This window comes from Chiloscyllium punctatum, chromosome 20 (assembly GCF_047496795.1).
Source record: "Chiloscyllium punctatum isolate Juve2018m chromosome 20, sChiPun1.3, whole genome shotgun sequence".
NCBI lineage: Eukaryota > Metazoa > Chordata > Chondrichthyes > Orectolobiformes > Hemiscylliidae > Chiloscyllium > Chiloscyllium punctatum.
Genome location: NC_092758.1, coordinates 9,881,493 through 9,905,581, shown reverse-complemented (window position 1 = coordinate 9,905,581; position 24,089 = coordinate 9,881,493). Strand labels below are relative to the sequence as shown.

Sequence of the window (24,089 nt, the reverse complement as noted above, 5' to 3'; positions counted from 1 at the left end):
TCCGAATGCCTTTTAAATGTTGCAATTGTACCAGCCTCCACCACTTCCTCTGGCAGCTCATTCCATACATGTACTACCCTCTGTGTGAAAAGGTTGCCCCTTAGGTTTCTTATATATCTTTCCCCTCTCACCCTCAACCTATGCCCTCTAGTTCTAGACTCCCCCACCCAGGGAAAAGACTTTGTCTATTTATTTGTTTAAAGATAAATTATCTACAGAATGTTACGTGTTTAATTAAGTATTCTCTGTTTTTAGTCGTGGATACAATCAAAGTTTTCAATTGTAAAATCTCGCCATGTCGTCCTTTCTGCTGATAAGCTAAAGGTTAGATTTCTCTTTAAGCTGTTATAGGTCTTTGTGAAGTTTGTAATACCCTAGAAAAACAGAACTGCGTTCTCCTATGTTAATCCTCTTGGCGTTTTACCCATTCTTCAAATATTGTTTAAAATTAATGTCTGTCCCTTTCTCTCTGCCTGAGTGCCAGGTGCCTTGGGCTGTTTTTTTCCCTCTAAGAGCCGGTATGTAAATGTAAAGTGCTTGCAGAGCCTTATCTGTCTCTTTCAGTCACCTCATGGAGCTGTGGTGGAGGCTACGGCTTATTTGCTGTCACAAATGCTGCAGGCGAAGGAAGCAGGAGAGAAGATCATCCTGTAAGTTAGCACCCAGCTGGGCTCTGTATGTATCTGGATCCAGGATGAATGTGGTCTGCTTCACTCTAAAACTCTAGTAGGATTAACATTTACAGCACAGTAATAGGCCATTCAGCCTCACTGGTCTTTGCTGAATTATTTTCAACACACGAGGCTTCTCCCACATTATATGATTTACCCTTATCAACATAATTCTTTATCCTCCCTCTGGCCTGTTTCCCTTTAAATGCATACTCTACCACAAGTCATCCCATTCCAACCTATCTCCTGCTGCCATTACTGGGTGCGGTTTAATACAGAGCTTTTGGAATAATTCCATTTTTCTTGAAAACCTGTTCGCAATTAGGTTGATTAAAATCTATGCAGAGTCTCTGTTTCAAAATATCTGCCAGTTCTGTAACCAGCTTCATCACACTGTCATCTCCCGTAGCAATAGTGTCTTGTTTATAATTTGGACTTGTCAACACTCGCTCCCTTTTCTAAGTCTTTTGTGTCACTGCACTGATTTCCAGTCTGGTCCCAATAACATTGTTCTTCCCATCTGAACAATTTGGACAATATGATAATCAAATGCATTTTGGAATTATAACACTCGGGCAGCACAACGTTCCTGTGTAAGAGGAGAATACAATGGAACTTTAATTTATTAGAAGAAAGCAGAAGAGGGTGAATCATCGTGGGATAAAGCATTTCAAGCTGGGGGTACAGGCTTTAATTGCCTGTGGGCAGTCCCAAGATCTTCATGTGGTAATCCCAATTTAGGGCCCTGACTGGAGATGTTTATGTTCAACAATCTGTGGTATCGTCTGTTTGTTTCTATGTTATCAACCACATAGAATATGAAATCAAGGAGAAGTTAGGGAAGGGCACAGAGGAGAAAGAAATAGAGGGATGTATACATAAACTGAGGAGCAGACAAGGTGGAAAAGACTCGTACAGAGCTTTCACATCAACATTGGCCAGTTGAGCTGAATGACCTGATTCTGTGTTTGACATTCCACGTAAAAATAAATATCTGTGGTCCCTAAGGAATACGGTGCTGCAGATTCATACTGAGATAAAGGTGCTGCTCATCAAAGGCAAAAAAACGGTTAAGACTAAAATTGGGCCCTTGAAGACAGAAACAGGGGAATATATTACGGGGAACAAAGAAATGGCAGAAGAATTGAATTGGTACTTCAGATCTGTGTTCACTAGGGAAGATAAGCAATCTCCCTGAGGTAACAGTGGCTGAAAGATCTGAACTTAAGGGAATTTATATTTGCCAGGAATTGGTGTTGGAGAGACTGTTGGGTCTGAAGGTTGATAAGTCCCCAGGGCCTGATGATCTACATCCCAGCGTACTGAAGGAGTTGGCTCGAGAAATCGTGGATGTGTTGGTGATTATTTTCCAAAGTTCAATAGATTCGGGATCAGTTCCTGCGGATTGGAGGGTGGCTAATGTTGTATCACCTTTTTAAGAAAGGTGGGAGAGAGAAAGCAGGAAATTATAGACCAGTTAGTCTGACCTCAGTGGTGGGAAAGATGCTGGAGTCTATTATAAAGGATGAAATTACGACACATCTGGATAGTAGTAACAGGATAGGACAGAGTCAGCATGGATTTATGAAGGGGAAATCATGCTTGACTAATCTGGAATTTTTTGAGAATGTAATTCTGAAGATGGACGAGGGAGATCCAGTAGATATAGTGTACCTGGACATTCAGAAAGCTTTTGATAAAGTCCCACATAGGAGGTTGGTGAGCAAAATTAGGGCGCATGGTATTGGGGGCAAAGTACTAACTTGGATTGAAAGTTGGTTGGCTGACAGGAAACAAAGAGTAGTGATAAACGGCTCCATTTCGGAATGGCAGGCAGTGACCAGTGGGGTACCGCAGGGATCAGTGCTGGGACCGCAACATTTTACAATATATGTTAATGATAAAGAAGATGGTATGAGTAATAACATTAGCAAATTTGCTGATGATACTAAGCTGGGTGGCAGGGTGAAATGTGAGGAGGATGTTAGGAGATTACAGGGTGACCTGGACAGGTTAGGTGAGTGGTCAGATGCATGGCAAATGCAGTTTAATGTGGATAAATGAATGGTTAGCCACTTTGGTGGCAAGAACAGGAAGGCAGATCACTTTAGGCAAAGGGGCAGTACAAAAAGATCTGGGTGTTCTTGTACACCAGTCAATGAAGGTAAGCATGCAGGTACAGCGGGTAGTGAAGAAGGCTAATAGCATGCTGGCTTTCATAACAAGAGGAATTGAGTATAGAAGCAAAGAGGTGCTTCTGCAGCTGTACAGGGCCCTGGTGAGACCACACCTGGAGTACTGTGTGCAGTTCTGGTCTCCAGTTTTGAGGAAAGACATTCTGGCTATTGAGGGAGTGCAGCGTAGGTTCACGAGGTCAATTCCTGGAATGGCAGGATTACCTTACACTGAAAGACTGGAGCGACTGGGCTTGTATACCCTTGAGTTTAGAAGACTGAGAGGGGATCTGATTGAGACGTATAAGATTATTAAAGGATTGGACACTCTGGGGGCAGGAAACATGTTTCCATTGATGGGTGAGTGCCGAACAAGAGGACGCAGCTTAAAAATATGGGGTAGACCATTGAAGACAGAGATGAGGAGAAACTCCACCCAGAGAGTGGTGGCTGTGTGGAATGCTCTGCCCCAGAGGGCAGTGGAGGCCCAGTCTCTGGATTTATTTAAGAAAGAGTGGGATAGAGCTCTCAAGGATAGTGGAAGCAAGGGTTATGGAGATAAGGCAGGAACAGGATACTGATTAAGGATGATCAGCCATGATCATATTGAATGGTGGTGCAGGCTCGAAGGGCAGAATGGCCTACTCCTGCACCTATTGTCTATTGCTGCTTGTCCAAAATCAGCTGTTTGCGCACTGATGTGAGCTAATGTCTAATTTGACTGGTGATGGGTATAGAATGGCCCCCTAATGCTTTCCTTCATTGCGGATTAACCTGCCCTCTTGTGGGTCTAATTGAGAGAAATTGGATGCTCCGATGTTCAGTTCCATTATTGTGTCATGCAGATATCAGGAGGGTAGAAGAAAAACTAGATGGGCCTTAGTCATTTATCTTCTTGTCAATCCCATTTCAAGCTCTAACCTCAAACTCTTAAACCCATTTAAGACTGAGAGCAGAAGTAAAATCTCTGAGGGTCATTAATCTGTGGAGTTCTTTTGAGTAGGGAGCAGTGGAGATGATGATTGAATATTTTTAAGATTTTGAGTTTGAGAGTCATGGGGGCAGACAGGAAAGTAGAGCTGAACCTACAATTGGAACAAAGTCAGAAGTCACATGACACCAGGTTATCATTCAGCAGGGTTATTTGAAATCTCACAAGCTTTCACTGCTCCTGACGAAGGGGCTGTGCTCTGACAGCTTGTGATTTCAAAAAAACCTGTTGGACTATAACCTGGTGTCATATAACTTCAGATACTGTCCACTCTAGTCCGACACTGGCACCTCCAAATCATGACTACAGTTGGAACAGTCATGATCTTATCAAATGTTGGAGTAGGCTGGAGGGGTCAAATGGCCTGCTGTTCCTAATTTGTATTTTCCTTATCTGTCTCATTCTCTGCACCTAAACAACTTTTTGACTCATCTCGTCCTCTTGGCTTCAAGCATGAGATTAAACTTTATGGTTTCAGTGCTATTGAGCAAAAGACGGAGGTCACAAATTGGAATCGGCCATGGTATGTGATAAAATGCACCGTGTATGAATCTAGTTACTTGTGGCTTACCTGCTCAATAACTCCTTGTTTGGGTTCTGTCAGGGCCTCTCAGCTCTAGACCTCATTACAGCCTTGGACAAAACATGGCCAAAAGAGCTGAATTCCAGAGGGGAGGTGAGAATGCCAGCTCTTGACATCAAGGCTGCATGCGACTGAGTTTGGCATCAAGGAGCCCTAGCAAAACTGGAATCAATGAGTATTGGCAAAGTTTCTGCTGGCTGGAGTCATACCTGGCATGTAGGAAGATGGCTTTGGTTGTTGGAGGTCAATCAGCTCAGCTGCAGGACATCTCTGCAGGAATTCCTCAGGATAGTGTCCTCGGCCCAATCAACTTCAGCTGCTTCATCAATGACCCTCCCTCCATCATAAGGTCAGAAGGAGGAGTATTTGCCAATGCTTGCACAATCTCAGCACCGTTCACATTTCCTCAGATACTGATGCAGTTCATGTTCAAACGAACTGGACAATATCTATGCTTGGGTTGACAAGTGACAAGTAATGTGTAGGTAAAGTGCATTGGTCAGGGGTAAATGTAGAGCAATAGGGAAAGGGAATGGGTCGAGGAGAGTTACTCTTTGGAGGGTCAAAAGGCCTGTTTCCACACTGAAGGGATTGTATTAATCACCGTTGCTTCCCTGTCATTGGGTTAAAATCCTAGAATTCCCTCCTGGAGGCCATTTTTAGTCACCACAACACGTGGACGAACAGTGGTTGAAGAAGGCAGCTCACCACCAGTTATCTAAGGGGAAACAAAGGGCAGGCAGTAAAGGCTGACCAGCCAGCAACGCTCACATCCCACAAGGAAATGAAAAAATAAAATTAGTACCAGGGAATCATAGAAATGGAAATTGGGTTAGAAGAAGAAACCAGACCGGTTTGTCCACACCCTTCACGTCCAGTGTCACCTGTGAGTTCTGCTCACACGCGACATTTGGGTATGCAAAGATCACCAGGGGCATTGCTGGACAGCAAAAGCTTTGTGTAAGTGGAAGACAATTTTTTTTTACAGAGAATGTAAGATTCCAAACCATTATTTTGTAAAAGGGTCATTATTTATCCCTTCAAAAGGTTGTTAACTCAGTTGAATTTGCGCTCAGTCTCTGTCTGTGAGATCTTGCTGTTCCCAAATTGGCTGCCATTTTTCTCATGTTACAATGATGACTATAAGATAGACCAGATCTAAAAGTTGGAGAAAGGCCAATTTTGACGGTATCAGGCAAGAAGTTTCAAAGACTGACTGGGGGCAGATGTTCGCAGCTAAAGGGACGGATGGAAAATGGGAAGCCTTCAGAAATGAGATAACGAGAGTCCAAAGACAGTATATTCCTGTTAGGGTGAAAGGAAAGGCTGGTAGGTATAGGGAATGCTGAATGACTAAAGAAGTTGAGGGTTTGGTTGAGAAAAAGAGGGAAACATATGTCCGGTATAGAAGATAGATCGAGTGAATCCTTAGAAGAGTATAAAGGCAGTAGGAGTACACTTAAGAGGGAAATCAGGAGGGCAAAAAGGAAACATGAGATAGCTTTGGCAAATAGAGTTAAGGAGATTCCAAAGGGTGTCTACAAATACATTAAGGACAAAAGGGTAACTAGGGAGAAAATAGGGCCCCTCACAGATTAGCAAGGTGGCCTTTGTGTGGAGGAGATGGGGCAGTTACTAAATGAGTATTTTGCATCAGTGTTTCCTGTGAACAAGGACATGGAAGATCTAGAATGTAGGGAAGTAGATGGTGACATCTTGAAATATTACAAAGGAGGAAGTGCTGGATGTTTTGAAATGCATGAAAGTGGATAAGTCCCCATGACCTTATCAGGTGTACCCTAGAACTCTGTGGGAAGCTAGAGAAGTGATTGCTGGGCCTCTTGCTGAGATACTTGTATCATCGATAGTCACAGGTGAGGTGCCGGAAGATTGGAGGTTAGCAAACGTGGTGTCCCTGTTTAAGAAGGTTGGTAAGGGCAAGCCAGGGAACTATAGACCAGTGAGCCTGACGTCGGTGGTGGGCAAGTTGTTGGAGGGAATCCTGAGGGCCAGGATGTACAGCACACGTATTTGAAAAGGCAAGGATTGATTAGGGATAGTCAACATGGCTTTGTGCATGTGAAATCATGTCTCACAAACTTGATTGCATTTTTTGAAGAAGTAACAAAGAGGATTGATGAGGACAGAGCAGTAGATGTAATCTAAATGGACTTTAGTAAGGCATTTGACAAGGTCCCCCATGGGAGTCTGATTAGCAAGGTTAGATCTCATGGAATACAGGGAGAACTAGCCACTTGGATACAGAACTGGCTCAAAGGTAGAAGACGGAGGTGGTGGTGGAGGGTTGTTTTTCAGACTGGAGGCCTGTGATCAATGGAGTGCCACAAGGATCGGTGCTGGGTCCACTACTTTTCGTCATTTATATAAATGATCTGGAGATGAACATAAGAGGTATAGTTAGTAAGTTTGCAAATGACACCAAAATTGGAGGTGTAGTGGACAACGAAGAACATTACCTCAGATTACAATGGGATCTTGATCAGATGAGCCAATGGGCTGAGGAATGGCAGATGGTGTTTAATTTAGATAAATATAAGGTGCTGCATTTTGGGAAAGCAAATCTTAGCAGGACTTATACACTTAATGGTAAGGTCCTGGGGAGTGTTGCTGAACAAAGAGACCTTGGAGTGCAGGTTCATAGCTCCTTGAAATTGGAGTCACAGGTAGATAGGATAGTGAAGAAGGCGTTTGTTATGTTTTCCTTTATTGGTAAGAGTATTGAGTACAGGAGTTGGGAGGTCATGTTGCGGCTGTGCAGGACGTTAGTTAGGCCACTTTTGGAACATTGCGTGCAATTCTGGTCTCCTTCCTATCAGAAGGATGTTGTGAAATTTGAAACGGTTCAGAAAAGATTTACTAGGATGTTGCCAGGGTTGGAGGGTTTGAGCTACCGGGAGAGGTTGAATAGGCTGGGGCTGTTTTCTCTGGAGTGTCGGAGGATGAGGGGTGACCTTATAGAGGTTTACACAATCATGAGGGGCACGGATAGGGTGAATAAACAAAGTCTTCTCCCTGGGCTGGGGAGTCCAGAATTCAAGGGCATAGGTTTAGGGTGAGGGGAAAGATAGAGAGACTTAAGGGGCAACTTTTTCATGCACAGGATGGCGTATGTGTGGAATGAGCTGTTTGAGGAAGTGGTGGAGGTTAGTACAATTACAACATTTAAAAGGCATCTGAATGGGTATGTGAATAGAAAGGGTTTGGAGAGATATGGGGTGGGTGCTGGCAGGTGGGACTAGATTGTGTTGGGATATCTGGTCGGCATGGACGGGTTGGACCAAAGGGTCTGTTTCCGTGCTCCATCTCTGAGTCTGACTACTGTGCCTCAAACACAATTACTACTATTGCTGGAACGTCCTTGGGTCATGAAAGACATTGCATAAATGCAAATTTGTTTAATGATTATCTGTTAGTCTTAAGTTCCGTTGAAGAGTATATAGAAATTTTAACAAGTCTTTTCCCCTGATAAGTGCTGATTGACCTGTAGTTTTTGAGCATTTCCTGTTGTTTTAAGTTTTTGTCATTCAGTTGCTGGGATGATTTCACATCACTAGAGGGCAGTAGTGCACCATCTGAATGACACCAAAAGCCTAGAGAATTGTAAAGTGCTGATACAACGAAAAGCTGTTTTTTAGTCAGCATTGTTTTAGGTTGAACTTAACTGGCATCATAAAAGTACTGATTAACATTTTGGCTAAGACTTATCATTGCGGTAAAAGTCTGTCACAACAAATGTCTTGTTCACTACCTCTCCGCCAATAGTAAAGCTTTCAGTTCCCAGTTGAGCACAATACCTAGGCTGTAACGTCAAACCAGTACTGAGGGAGTGCCACACTGTTGAAGTTATGTACTGAGGGAGTGCCACACTGTTGAAGTTATGTACTGAGGGAGTGCCACACTGTTGAAGTTATGTACTGAGGGAGTGCCACACTGTTGAAGTTATGTACTGAGGGAGCACTGCACTATTGGAAGGTCAGTACTGAGGGAAACTGCACTCTCAAGAAGATCAGTATTGAGAAAGCTGTGTTATCAGAGGCTCAGTACTTAGGGAGTGCTGTACTGTCAGAGGGTATGTACAGAGGGAGCATTGCACTGTCGAAGGGTCAACACAGAGTGATTACCTCAGTCCCAAAGCCACTGTTGCAAAGAAAATCTGGGTGTATCTCCCCAGTGTCCTTCCCCAATATTTATCCCTCAATACACATCATTGAAATGGATTATCTGCAGTTATTAAATTACTCTCTCTGGGAGTTAGCTGTGCAAATTGGCATGTGCATTTCCCTTTAGCAGTACTTCACAGACTATAAATCATGTTGTGACTTTCCGAGATGATGATAGGAACTGTTCTAATACACGTGTGCTCTCAGATGGTCTCCTAGGAGCTGTGGGTTTCTAGAAGTTTGTAGTTTTGTCACTCTCAGTCAGCTTTCCTGCTGTTGTTCGCTTATATATTTGTTTTCTCATCAGAGCAGTCCTGGAAGCCAGTCTGACCCCACGCTTGATTCGTTTGTTGGATCTAGATTCTGAGTTTGGGATGCAGACCACTGTGGAATGTGCCTGGTGCCTGCATTACATCGTGAGTAGGTAAAAAATCAATAATAATGTAAACTGAGTTCCTCACCCCTATCACAGAGTCCTTATCCTGTCTTACTTTATGTACTGTAGGCCTGAGCATTAGCTATACTGGACATCAGTGTTAAACCTGTTTCTCTCTTCACAAATGCTGCCTGTCCTACTGAATTCCTCCAACAGTTTGCTTTTGCCTTGGTGTTTTTTGCTGATTTAAATTCTCAATATTGCTGCGCCGATAACATCTTTAACATCCAAATGTCACCTCACAGCTATCTGTGCTAACTCCGTCTGCCCAGATTTTCAAATATTTACTGAGATGTAATTTCTAAGTAAATCATTCTTGCATTGTGGGTCTCACCAACAAGGCTCACTATTGTTGCCCAGACTTTGTTACTTTGTTCGTCACAGTGACCTTTTGGGCCACTTCAGATGGCAACCACGTTGTTGTGAGGCTGGAGTTATGTCTAGATCCAGACTGGGTAAGGATGGAAGATCCCTTGTCCCAAGATGCCATTACTGAATGAGATGGGGTTTGTATTGAGAGCTGCACTTTGGGGGTTGGTTGGCTCAATTGGCTCGTTTGCAATGCAGAGTGAGACTAACAGTGTGGGTTCGGTTCCTGCACTAGCCGAGTTTACCATGAAGGACTCTCCTTCCTAACTTCTCTCCTCGCCTGAGATATGGTGCCCCTCAGGTTAAATGGCCACCAGTCAGCTCTCTCGAATGACAGAGCAGCAGTCTGCTCTGGTGAGACACTTGGCGACTTTACCTTTTGCGTGGTCACTGGTACTGACAGTAGCTTATTTATTTTCAGACTTTTTCCAAAGTGAGTTAAAATTCTCTTGGTGGGATTTGAATTCTCAGGATGGATATTCTGGATTGTTGTCCAAAACAAGACCTGCACAACAGTGCCATTGCCAATGTCTTTGAAACAAATCCAACAGATGCTTGTGTTGTTCCATGAATTATTTTGTGGCAGCGAGTCATTCAGCATGGTAACAGACCCTTCGATCCAACTCGTCCATGCCAACCAAGTCCCAAACTAAACTAGTCCCATTTGCCTGCACTTGGCCCATATCCCTCTAAACCTTTCCTATTTGTGTACCTGTCCAAATGTCATTTAAATGTTGTAACTGTACCTCTGGCAGTTCATTTCACATACAAACCACCCTTTGTAAGGAAAGGTTGCCCCTCGGGTCCCTTTTAAATCTGTCTCCTCTCACCTTAAAAAAATATGCCCCTTAGTTTTGAACTCCCCCATCCTTGGAAAAATACCTTTGCTGTTCACCTGATCAGAATCCCTTCCAACAACTTACGCACTACTAATGTTAAGCTGACTGGTCTATATTTCCCAGGCTCCTCCTTACAACTTTCTTAAATAAAGGCACATCATTAGACCCCTCTGGTTCTCTGGCACCTCACCCATGGCTGTTGATCTTACAAATATCTCTTCCCTAACTTACCACAATGACCTGGGATACACTTGATCAGGTCCCAGAGATCTATCCAGCTTTATGTTTTTTAAGACCTTCAGCATCATCTTTTCTGTAATGTGGACTGTTTACAAGACATCAATATTTATTTCTCTGAGTTCCTCCACTGTAAAAGCTGTTGTGGAATATTCATGTAGTATCTCCCAACTCCTGAACATTGTTGAACCTTAAGGGCCCCTATTCTCTCCTTAACTGCTGTTTTGCTCTTAATATACTTGTCGAATCTCTTTGGATTATCCTTAACCTTATCTACCAAGACTATCTCAAATCTCCTTATAGCCCTCCTGATTTCCCTGTTAAGAATGCCTCTATACCCTTTTTTTACTCAAGAGATTCACTTGATCCCAGATGTCTATATCTAATATGTGTCTCCCCTTTCTATTTGTCTGGAGCCTCAATATCTTTATTTATCCATTATTCCCTCCCCTTACCAGCCTTATCCTTCACTCTAACAGGAACAAATGCATCTGAACTCTCATTATCACACATTTGAAGGCCTCCTATTTGCCAGCTGTCCCTTTACCTGTGAACAGAATACCACCCTACCAACTCCTGAAAGTTCCTGTTTCATACTGTCAGAAGTTGCCATACTCCAATTAAGAACGTCAACTTCTTTACGAGGCCTGTCCTTTTCTGGAACTATTTTAAAGTTAATAGAATTGTGATCACTGCTGCCAAAGTGTTACTCCACCAACACTTCAGTCATTTGGCCTGCCTTATTTTCCAAACGTGGGCCAAGTTTGCTCCTTCTCTAGTAGGTATATCTACATATTGATAAAGAAATTTTTCGTGAATAATTACCTCACCGTCCCAACCCTTAACACTGTGGCAGTCCCAGTCTAAATATAGAAAGTTAAAATTCCCTACCATTGCACCCCTATATATCTGAGATCTCTACATATTTGCTCCTCAGTTTTCCACTGTTGGTGGAGGGGCCTATATACAATCCAACAAGATGATCATCCTCTTCCTATTTCTGAATTCCATCCTTATAGTTTCACTGGACGATCCCTCAAAAATATCCTCTCTAAGTACAGCAGTTTTCCTAAGTGTGATTAACTTCTTGGATTGTTCTTGTTGTCCTGGGCAATATCTTGCTGCTCGCTCAATAGACATTAGGTGCAGGAGTAGGCCATTCTGCCCTTCGAGCCTGCACCACCATTCATTATGATCATGGCTAATCATCCTCAATCAGTATCCTGTTCCTGCCTTATTTCCATAACCCTTGATTCCACTATCCTTGAGAGCTCTATCCAACTCTTTCTTAAACAAATCCAGAGACTGGTCCTCCACTGCCTTCTGGGGCAGAGCATTCCACACACCCACCACTCTCTGGGTGAAGAGGTTTCTCCTCATCTCTGTCCTAAATGGCCTACCCCTTATTTTTACGCTGTGTCCTCTGGTTCGGAACTCCCCCATCATCGGAAACATGTCTCCTGCCCCCAGAGTGTCCAATCCTTTAATAATCTTATACGTCTCAACAAATCCCCTCTCAGTCTTCTAAACTCAAGAGTGTACAAGCCCAGTCGCTCCAATCTTTCAACATAAGATTGTCCTGCCATTCCAGGAATTGACCTCATGAACCTATGCTGCACTCCCTCAATAGCCAGAATGTCTTTCCTCATATTTGGAGACCAGAACTGCACACAGTATTCCAGGTGTGGTCTCACCAGGGCCCTGTACAGCTGTAGAAGAACCTCTTTGCTTCTATACTCAATCCCTCTTGTCATGAAGGCCAGCATGCTATTAGCTTTCTTCACTACCTGCTGTACCTGCATGCTTGCCTTCATTTACTGGTGTACAAGAACACCCAGATCACTTTCTATTGCCCCTTTACCTAACTTGACTCTATTTAGGTAGTAATCTGCCTTCCTGTTCTTGCCACCAAAGTGGATAACCATTCATTTATCCACATTAAACTGCATCTGCCATGCATCTGTCCACTCACCTAACCTGTCCAGGTCACCTTGTAATCTCCTAACATCCTCCTCACATTTCACCCTGCCACCCAGCTTTGTATCATCAGCAAATTTGCTAATGTTACTATTAATACCATCTTCTATTTCATTAATATATATTGTAAAAAGCTGCGGTCCCAGCACTGATCCCTGCAGTACCCCACTGATCACCGCCTGCCATTCTGATAGGGAGCTGTTTATCACTACTCTTTTCACTGGTCAGTGAAGATAATCTTTAATTTTTTTTAAATTGAGCCCTTTTCATAATATTCTAGATTTCCTTTAGGTTTCTTTGAGAATCGGTATCATAGACCGTTCAGTCTATTGTGGTCCTATCAGCATTTTGAAAGTGTTATCAATTTGCTCCCAGCTAACCACTTTCAGCAGAATAGAGCCAACATACTGTAATGTTTAACCGTAACCATGTTTCTCCATCTTATTAGGTTTATATTGCAGCATTACCAATAACCTATCTATTATTCAATAAAGTAATCACCTGCTGTATAATTGTGGTGTATCAAAATCTTATAAAATGCATTGTTTCTGTCTCATATAAAACCTGCTTCCATGTTTAATTTTTATGCTTGGGCTCTTTCTAGTGAAGATCTCTGTACCTACCATCTTGTGTGCAGCTATGTCAAACTGCATTATTGCTCATTTGAAAGGATGAGTACCATTCCAGATCTGAAGTGATGAGCGGAGCAGTATCCTGCATTGCACTGGACCTTATTTGTAAATTATGACATTTTATGAACTGGTCATATGCGTATGCCCTAGCTTTGCAGGATTGACCTTTAGCCCCCACTAGCCCTCTTTGCTATAAGCAAATCTGTGAGATTGCATGCACCCTGCAAGTCTAATAACGATCACATCACTAAACTTTGGGTGTGATGACATAGAGTGGCTCCAAAGTGAAACAGCAAGGGTCCTCACCCGACATGGGAGAGAGGTAGGCCATTCAGCCTCTTGAACGGCAATGTGGGTTCTAGATCCTGGCTGTTCATTTGCCTCAATGCAACATTCCTGTGTTATCCCCCTATTCCTTAGTGTCATTAGCTGTAAGTTTGTTAATCTCAGTCTTGCAGAAATTAGAAGAGTTGCTTCCCCTCCCTTTGGTTACATTTTGGGTCTGAATCTGGATTCACACTGAATTTACATTCTAACTACTACATGAGGTCAGGGTGTAGGTTTGCTCGCTGAGCTGTAGGTTTGATATCCAGACGTTTCATTACCTGGCTAGGTAACATCATCAGTGGCGACCTCCAAGTGAAGCGAAGTTGTTGTCTCCTGCTTTCTATTTATATCTTTCTCCTGGATGGGGTTCCTGGGGTTTGTGGTGATGTCATTTCCTGTTCGTTTTCTGAGGGGTTGATAGATGGCATCTAGATCTATGTGTTTGTTTTTGTGGTTGGAGTGCCAGGCCTCTAGGAATTCTCTGGCATGTCTTTGCTTAACCTGTCCCAGGATAGATGTGTTGTCCCAGTCGAAATGGTGGTTTTTTTCATCCGTGTGTAGGGCTACGAGGGAGAGAGGGTTGTGTCTTTTGACCGTGTCTGATGATGTTACCTAGCCAGGTAATGAAACGTCTGGATATCAAACCTACAGCTCAGCGAGCAAACCTACACCCTAAACCCCCACCTGACCTATAAACCTTGCAAACATACATGCAGCCCATGCAGCATGCACGCTCAGATTATACTTTGATGCACAGTTGCAGGGGATCCTCCAGCTCCGCAGAACAGTTCTATTGAAAAGCCTCAAGAGAGATGTTAACGTGTATTTCTCTGTGTCACTGAGCAGCCCCTTGTCGTACCTGCTCATCCTCTACACGATTTAACGATAGCTTTCACTGTGCCCTATCTTTAAGGAGAACCCAGGAGGATCAGTTAATGGAAACAGTCTGTTGTCTCTCTTGCAGTGGTGTAAGCAGTGAGTGCATGATCTCCCAGGGTCTCATAAGCCAAGCTGTAAAACTGCTGATTGCACTGGGAAGAACTGTTGATTCAGGCACAACAGATGGTGTGGAATTGGTAAGTAGAGCTGGGAGATCATTAAATTTATCCCCTTGTGCCCATTGTCAGTGGCTGCTCTGTGTGTGGGAAGTTCTGCTTATGATAGGGAAAAAAAAGACTGTATCATATTGCGCATTGCCCAATCTCCGAAATAGTCAGTTGCATGCCTTTTTTTTTCTCTCAAGTGTTAATTGTGGCTCAGTTGGGAGCAATCTCAGTTGTGAGTTAGGAGGTTGCGAGTTCAATTCCCACACCAGGACTTGGAATGCAAAAAGACTTCAAACCAAAAATCTAGGCTGAGATTCCAGTTAGGCACGGAAGGAGTGAGAGGTGCTGTCCTTCGGATAAGATGCTGAATCGATGTCCCATCTTCCTACTGAGTTGGTCAAAAATGCTCCCGGAGTTGAAGAAGTTCTAACATTCTATTAACCTACTGGACTGCTGTGTTTCCTACATTGCAGCAGTGACTTCATTTTAATGGTGTCTGTCTGTCCCAAAACACTTCCCACTATCCGGCAGTCATGGAAAGCTGTGTAAATGTAAGATAAAGTGCACGTCTGCCTTTCAGTGTTGTAATTTGGAGAATCACAGCCGCACACTTGCTCACAGCAAACTTCCACCATCAACAGTGTGATAATGGCCATTTAATTTTGTTTGAATGCTAAATGTTTGCAACACAGAGGACAGCTCTCTTGTCATTTTACATAATACTCATCTTTTTACCTCTGCCTGAGAGGGCAGACAGGCTTTTGTCTGAAAGTTGGCACCTGCAACACTCCCTCAGTGTAAGGAATTCAACTGTGCTATTGTGTGCAGGTTTCTGGAGTGGAACAGGGGAGCACGCATACAGATTAGGAGTAAGTCACTTGGCTCCTCAAGCCTGCTCAGCTGTTCAGTAAGATCGTGGCTGATCGGATTACTCCATGTTCCAGCCTACTCTGTCATCTTTCATACCCTTACTTATCAAAAATTTATTGACTTGTTCCTTAAGATAGTTCCAAAGGTCCATGACCTTCTGTGAGGAAAATAATTCTCCTTATCTCAGTGTGTACTATCTACAAGATGCACTGCAGGAATTCATCAAATATCCTCAGACAATATCTTCCAAGCCCTTGATCTCTTCCATTTAGAAAGACAAGGGCAGCAGATACATGGGAGCGCCACCACCCGCAAGTTCCCCTCTGTGCCACTCACCGTCCTGACTAGGAAGTATATCACCATTCTTTCACTGTCGTTGAGTCGAAATCCTGAAATCCCTCCCTAACTTCCTTGTGAGTCCACCTACAGCACACGGACTGCGGCGGTTCAAGAAAGCAGCTCACTATCATCTTAAGGGCAACTAGGGACGGGCAATAAATGCTGGCTGAGCCGGTGACACCCATGTCCAACAAGAGAATAATAAAATAAAATAAAATTAATTATGTCTTGCCAAGCCAGGAAATGACCCATTCATGCCTCCTGTCTGTTTGCTGTGAGCTAGCCAATCTTCTATCTATGCCAAGACCCAAACTTTCCCATGTCATCTGTCATGGAAGCATGATCTCAATTGTGGCCCCAAAAGAAGTGCTTACACCTTTTCACGCAGAACTTCTTCCCTTGTGTGTCAGACAAAAGGCGGGGAACTGATTCAGAATTTAACCCTGTATGCCTGGCTTGAATCAAATACGACCCCAATTTGAGTGAAGCGGCCAACTTCACTCTCTGTGAATGCCTCACTTCATGGTTCTTTATCTTCCCTCTGAAAGTAACTTCAGAACATGTGCTTTCCCAATTTGATCAGGAGGCTTAGAGTCATGGTGCTGTACAGTATGGCAACAGGCTCTTTGTACCAACTCATCCATGCTAACCAGATATCCTAAGTAAATATAATCCCATTTGCCAGCACTTGGCCCATATCCCTCCAAACCCTACCTATTCATATACCTATCCTGATGCCTTTTAAATGTTGTAATTGTCCCAGCCTCCATCACTTACTCTGGCAGCTCATTCCATACATGCACCACCTTCTGCATGAAAAGGTTGCCCCTCAGGTCCCTTTTAAATCTTTCCCCTCTCACTTTAAACCTATGCCCTCTAGTTTTGGATTGCCCCACGCCGAGGAAAAAACTTGACTAATTACCCTATCCGTGACCTTAATGATTTTATGAACTTCTATAACATCACTCCTCAGCCTCTGATGCTCCAGGGAAAACAGCCCCAGCCTATTCAGACTCACCCTATAGCTCAAACCCTCCAACCATGGCAACATCTTTGTAAATCTTTTCTGAACCCTTTAAAGTTTCACAACAACCTCCCTATAGAATGGTGATTCTGGATTAGTGGTGCTGGAAGAGCACAGTAGTTCAGGCGGGATCCGAGGAGCAGTAAAAACGTCTGCTGCCCACCCCCACCCTCCTCTCACTTATCTCTCCACGCTTCAGGCTCTCTGCCTGTATTCCTTATGAAGGGCTTTTGCCCGAAACGTCTATTTTACTGCTCCTTGGATGCTGCCTGAACTGCTGTGCTCTTCCAACACCACTAATCCAGAATCTGGTTTCCAGCATCTGCAGTCATTGTTTTTACCTATAGAATGGTGAGCAGAACTGCATGCAGTTTTCCAAAAGTGGCCTAACCATTGTCCTGTACAGCTGCAACATGACCTCCCAACTCCTATACTCAGTTTACTGACCAATAAAGGCGGGCATACCAAATGCCGCCTTCACTATCCTGTCTACATGTGACTCCACTTTCAAGGAATTACGATCCTGCACTCCAACGTCTCTTTGTTCAGCAACACTCCCAAGGACCTCACCAATGAGTAGGTCCTGCCCTGATTTGCCTTTTCAAAACTCAGCACCTCATATTTATCTAAATTAAACTTCATCTGCCACTCCTAGGCCTCATGGCCCATCTGATCAAGATCCCCTTGTGTTCTGCGGTAACTTTTGCTGTCCATTAAACCTCTAATTTTGGTGTTATCTGCAGACTTATTAACCATACCTGCTATGTTCACATCCAAATAATTTATTCTTCTCCTCTGAGAAAAATCTTTGTTCTGTTAAATTATCTGAAATGTGCTCCATTCCAGAAAGATCCCTGGCACTCAGCCAATGAATTGAATAAAGTTTGATCACATTGTTTGATTGTAGCCAATGGAGTTTACTGATAAACAACTCCCAAGTCGTAAACGGTGATTTTTATGCTCCATATAAGGTAGTGTGGTGCTAGCATGTCGAGAGACCACCAATGACTCTTGCTGAAAATGTGTTGCTGGAAAAGTGCAGCAGGTCAGGCAGCATCCAAGGAGCAGGAGAATCGACATTTCGGGCATGAGCCCTTCTCCAGGAATGAGGGAGGGCTGATGCCCGAAACGTCGATTCTCCTGCTCCTTGGATGCTGCCTGACCTGCTGCACTTTTCCAGCAACACATTTTCAGCTCTGATCTCCAGCATCTGCAGTCCTCACTTTCTCCACCAATGACTCTTGCCTTATTTGGTCACCACAGGGCACCACAAGTGGCGGCAGGCTCCAGCTGCAGTTTTAACTGAAGTCAGAATTCAAACTATCTTGATCAAAATTCCCAGCATGCTTGATTGTAGCTCTTAACCAGTCTCATAGCCATTTCTGCTCCTGACCACACTATGTGCCGAGAAAAATATTTAGATACAGTGGATTCTAACTGTTCATTTGTATTGAATTAACCATTCCTTTGATTGTGAGGTATTCATTTCTTTCCAATTTTAAATTCCACATTTTCCTTCAGCTGATCTACCCTGTGGCTCGGTGCTTGGGCAATCTCATCGCCAGTGATGAACAACTGTGGTGCAAACGCCAGTTTCATGACAGTGACTTGCTGCAGGCACTGAGTGTGTTCCTGCGTGGGTTTCTGCAGTCACGGCCTTTTGTAACCCGGGAATGCCTCTGGCTTCTTAACAACCTCTCAGGTGAGACTAGCCCATTTTGAAATGGTTAACAGGGGATAGATACTTTTCTAATGAACTTGTTCAGAGAAGTTACTGCACACCTCTGGACCAGGTGGGACTTAACCCAGGCCTCCTGGCTCAAAGGAATGATCACTACCATTGTGCTACAAGAGCCCATTAATAAGGAGTAGATATTTTGAGTCACCGTATTCAGAGGTGCTATTACACACCTCTGGAAGATGTGGGACTTGAACCCAGGCCTCCCCACAAGTCTTATCTGTATCAATCCTTTTGGACCCACAATAATGTGGAAGATTTTCAACAGGTCACCCTTTCATCATCTCTATCCAAAGAAAATGCCTCCTTTCCAGATAAGTGTCACCCCCTCGGCTCTGGTTTTTTAAAACTTCTGTTGCTGATCTAATGAGAAAAGTCTATGGAATTGTGTGTATTTTTAATCACTATGTTGCTGCATTGATTGCCTATTAATTGCTCACTGTAGCTGGTGATAGACAGTTCTGCTCTGCTATCTTATGTCATAACCTGGTGCCGGTGTTCCTTCAGCTAATCCCTTTCTCTGGTGGGATAAATACACTGGTAAGTTTGCACTTTTCTGTATATATATGAATTTGAGACAAGATTGCGAATTATATATATCCTTGTGTTCCGATTTATTCCACGACCTCACTCCTCCCTATCTTTTTAGAATCCTCCAAAATATTTGGTGTCTTCCAATTCTGATCATTTGCAAATGCCCAAGTCTCATTTCATCGCCAGTAGTGCGTGGGCCTTCACCCACTTATGATGTTTACCTCCTCTCTCCTTTAAGAGTCTCCTTAATATCTCTCTGATCAGCCTTTGGCTAGTAAAATAAAGCATCTCCTTACATAATTCATTTTTTTTAAAATCGTATTTGGTTTAAATTGTATTAGCTACAAGGAGAGATTGGACAAAGTTGGTTTGTTTTCACTTGAACATTGGAGATGGTGGGGGCAACCTGATAGAAGATTACAAAGTTAAGGGAGGCATGAATAGAATGGATAATCTGAGTCTTTTTCCCCAGAGTACAGAGAGCTTTATCTTTTATTCCTTATTCCTTCTTCATGGGCTGCGAGTGACCCCAGCAAACCCATTTCTCTTGCCCGTCACTAACTGCCTTTGAACCGAATGCTGTATTCGGGCACTTCTGAAAGCACTCAGTTACTAGGGGGCATATGTTTATGGTAAAATAGGGCAAGCTTAAAGGAGATGTGAGAGGCAAGTTTTTGACAGAGATTGGTAAGTGCCTGGAATGCACTGCAAGGGGAAGTGGCAGAAGCAGATTCAACAGTAATGTTTAAGAGGTACCTTGACAGATATACAAATAGACAGGGAATAGAGGGATATGGACCACGTAGAGCCAAACGGATTTTAGTTGAGAAAGGTGTCATGTATTGGCACAGGCTTGGTGGGCCAAAGGGCCTGTTCCTGTGCTGTATTGGTCTTTGATCTTTGTTCTATCTTGATGATTATGCTGGGTGTAATGTAAGTAACAGCATCTTACTGTTATTAGAAAAGAAGAAAAATCGAACATTGAGCCCATCTGCATTCATTCCCGTATTATTCTAACTCCCAATCTCTTAGCCAATTGCCATTTTAATATTTTTACCATTTTGATATATGAATATGCAATCCACTCATTACCCCCAACCTATCAAATTGAATATTTAACCTCCACGAGCTACAGATCCCATACTATTTGCTTTTAATTCAGGAGAAACCTCTTTACCCAGAGAGGGATGAGAACGTGGAACTTATTATCTGTGGACATGTCGAGATAAATGGAGTTGATGCATTTAAAAGGCAGCTTTATTTTTTATTCTTTATTCCTTCATTGGGTGTGTGTCTCCCCAGCAAAGCCATTTCTCTTGCCCGTCACTGACTGCTTTTGAACTGAAGGCTGTATTCGGACACTTCTGAAGACAGTCAGTCATGTTGCTGCAGGTCTAGAGTCACACCTAGGCCAGACATGGTATGCATCCTTCCCTAAATAACATGAGTGAATCAGATGGGGTTTTACAATAATTGTAGCGCCATTTGCTGAGACAGACTTTATTATTCCAGATTTTATTGATTTGAGTTTAAATTTCACCAGCTGGCCTGATGTGATCCTATGTCCTCTGAGCAGTAGTCTGGGCCTCTGGGTTCCTACCCATGACATTGCCATGACACCACTGAATATGAATGAGAACATAATAGAATATTCTGATGAGGAAGAGGTCAAGTCTGGATGGGAGGTGCTTCACGAATATAAATATTGGCATAAATCAGTCGGACTGAATGTCTGTTTTTGCTGTTAATTCACTGCAGTCTTACTGTTACTTCATATTTGTGTGTGTGCTTTTGTGTGTTAAATGCAGGTTTTGATGCTGTTGGGTAATGTTGCAGAGCTGGGGCTTGAGTACTGCGAGAAACTGCAACAACAAACAGGCTTATTTCCTGCTCTCTGCTCCACCCTCAGTACGGCTGACCCAGAGGCAGCGCGTATGACACTGGAAGTGCTGAATCTGATATTTTCGTATTGTCAGCAGGTGAGGTGGCCATTTCTTGTTTTGAATGTGTAAAACCTGCTATCTTCCGGCACACATCTTGTCTAACTTTTCCACAAGAATACTGTGGGTTAATTGTCGCTGTATATGTTTACAGGGTTTTGCATGCTGTATTTGAAATCTTAAACCTGTTTCTCCTTCTCACCATAAACAGGCCCCTTCAAAAATCCCAAAGCGTTTGCATTGTCATATTTCCTTTTCAGGTCCCTTATTATCTCTCCTGTTCCTTTTGGTGCAGATCACTGATTTCCCCATTGCTCATTTATGTCTGTTATGTAGGATTTATGGTTCAGGAGTTGCAGATTACCCAAAGTAGGCGATTGAAAGCTCATACATAGATTATTAAGCATATTCATAAGCTGAGGTTTAGATATGGCACATCATCTAAATAGGCAAAAAAGTCACACCGTCCATAACAGGTGAGTATGGCTTCCTGGTCCTGTATCGGTCAAGCAGATAGGGTTAAGCAGGGGAAGACCATCTCCACAGCTGATCATGGCAGTCTCTCCAGAAGGATTTACTGCTCTCTGAATGAAGCTGATCTCCCCATTTGGAAGCAGCAGTTTCTTGTATTTTCTTCAGTCTTATTGAACAGGCCGAAGCAAACGTTGTTCACTTTTTACATACTCCTCTCCCCAAAGTCTTGTGCTCACCAACATATTGAGGACAGAGCCAGCATTGGTCCACTTTGTGAAGCCGCCTTCCAACCAAAGTGATTTTTCCTTCTCAAGAACCTTTTTGTAGACCTTATTTCCAGGACACTAATTGTTCATTCAGTTGGCAAGGCACAATATTCAAGGTAATCCTTCCTATTCTGTCAGAAGTCTATGTATTGAGTACAGGAGTTGGGAGGTCATGTTGCGGCTGTACAGGACATTGGTTAGGCCACTGTTGGAATATTGCGTGCAATTCTGGTCTCCTTCCTATTGGAAAGATGTTGTGAAACTTGAAAGGGTTCAGAAAAGATTTACAAGGATGTTGCCAGGGTTGGAGGATCTGAGCTTTAGGGAGAGGCTGAACAGGCTGGGACTGTTTTCCTTGGAGCATTGGAGGCTGAGGGGTGACCTTATAGAGGTTTGCAAAATTATGAGGGGCAAGGATAGGATAGGATAAATAGGCAAAGTCTTTTCCCTGGGATTGGGGAGTCCAGAACTAGAGGGCATAGGTTTAGGGTGAGAGGAGAAAGATATAAAAGCGACCTAAGGGGCAACTTTTTCACACAGAGGGTGGTACGTGTATGGAATGAACTGCCAGAAGATGTGGTGGAGGCTGGTACAATTGCAACATTTAAGAGGCATTTGGATGGGTATATGAATAGGAAGGGTTTGGAGGGATATAGGCCGGGTGCTGGCAGGTGGGACAAGATTGGGTTGGGATATCTGGTCGGCATGGACGGGTTGGACCGAAGGGTCTGTTTCCATGCTGTATATCTCTATGACTCTAAGTCAGCTTGTGGTTGATCGCTCAGTAGGACCATCCTGTTTATCCTTCATACAGTTGGTTTGTATTTCATTCATGAGGTTACAATTTCTGAGTCAGGGTCCTATCAGGATTAGCAGTGTCTTGTTTCTAATGCCTTTTGCTGACTCTGTCAGCCCAGACACTGATCTGAATCTTGAATTCCATGATTAAAAACTTGTGGAAGTGCAATTTCCTTGCGTTACCTCTGTGACTTCAAACTTCACAGAGGGCCTGCATGTTCTTTGCACCTCCTGGAGGTGGCATTTGTACCAGACACAGTCAACTTTGTAAGAGGAATAAAGAGCTATTGCTATGTTCCAAACAAGACTAGATGAGTACTCCACTATTCCATTGGTCACATCATAGAATAAAAATACTAGTTCCAGTTACTAAGGTGACCAATTAAGTGCTTTGTTTATGTCAGGTTTTAAAGAAAAATATCTAATAACCAGGTTTCTTCATTAATACATGGCTTCATTATCAAAATAAAACTTAATAATTGATTAATCTACACAGTAATGTAGAAGTTAATGTGTCTAATAGGGATATTAAATCCCCCCCAAATCCCATACACCCATTTTTCAGGAAAACAGAAAAAAGAACATTTCTCTGCCAAGAGAAGTTTTCTGAGGGGATAAAGAACCTTCAACCAAGGAGTTATTCATAAAAGCAAGAGAATAAAATATAGATTGTTTCTGAGTCAGTTGCTCTGATGTTCTGGCAGTTGTGATCAAGTAATTAATCGTGTACAATTGTCTCTGTAGTCTTACAGGATCATGAAATGTAAACTTGAGATGTTATTGTAATCTCTTTCAAAGGAGCAGTGCGGTTTCACCTTGAACTTGTTGTGTGGGTTTTCATTTCAGAAAGAGATCAGCTGGGCAAGTTGTTCATAGTGAGCTTCCCTCCAACTCAGCTGGTTGTCAGCAGGCTGTTTTCCAACTGAACTAGATAAAACAAGAACCTGTCCATGCCAGTCACTGTTCAGAAACAGACCCCACTGGATAGAAAGAAAAGCAGGCAGTGTCGATGATTCCTGTGATTTCAAGGAAGCCTTTACTTTTAAAAGGTCTCTATTTCAACAATGAATTTTCAATTACCTCTTTAAAAAAAATTCTTCAGGTATATCCACAAACTAGCCACCAGGATACATGAACATTAACTAACCACAAAAAGACATGACCTACTCTTACTAGTATCCTTGCGTACAAATGAGGACTGGGACAACACATCCATCCTAGGACAAGCCAAACAGAGACATGCACAATAATTCCTAGAAGCATGACATTCCAACCAGAATTCTATCAACAAACACAGTGACTTGGATCCCATTTACCACCCCCTGAGAAAGAGAACAGGAAATTAGATCACAACAAGAAATGATGTCACCACAGGAAATGACACCTCCAACCCAAGGAGACCTAAGGGCACACAGAGAAAGCGGGCCATGCCACCAGTGCTTCATCTGGAGGCTCAGTGATGATGTTACCTAGTATGGTGACGAAATGTCTGAAAATGAACCTTTCAGCTCAGCAGCAAACCTGCATCCAGTTTATCCACAAAATTTTAAATAGATCCCTTTCTTCCGCAATCCTTCAAAACTTAAGTCCACCAAGCAGTATTCACTATAAAGTGTCTTAACACTTATAATATTAAATATCCT

The 24,089-nt window shown here is 43.0% G+C and overlaps 1 protein-coding gene across 3 annotated transcripts in view; it reads left to right on the top strand.

Annotated features, from left to right (window-relative positions):
- The window catches only part of tmco6 (transmembrane and coiled-coil domains 6), a 47,821-nt gene that overhangs the window by 13,988 nt on the left and 9,744 nt on the right, over positions 1-24,089 (top strand). The window contains exons 6-11 of one of the 3 annotated variants that reach the window (XR_011963442.1): positions 565-650; positions 8,908-9,024; positions 14,382-14,493; positions 18,218-18,398; positions 18,880-19,659; positions 19,693-20,774. Coding sequence is in view for 2 of the 3 variants with exons in the window: in XM_072590283.1 (XP_072446384.1) it covers positions 565-650; positions 8,908-9,024; positions 14,382-14,493; positions 18,218-18,398; positions 18,880-18,974; positions 20,777-20,947 (762 nt within the window). In the remaining variant the exon portion in view is untranslated. The other 2 variants (XM_072590283.1, XM_072590284.1) reach the window with 2 other exon arrangements.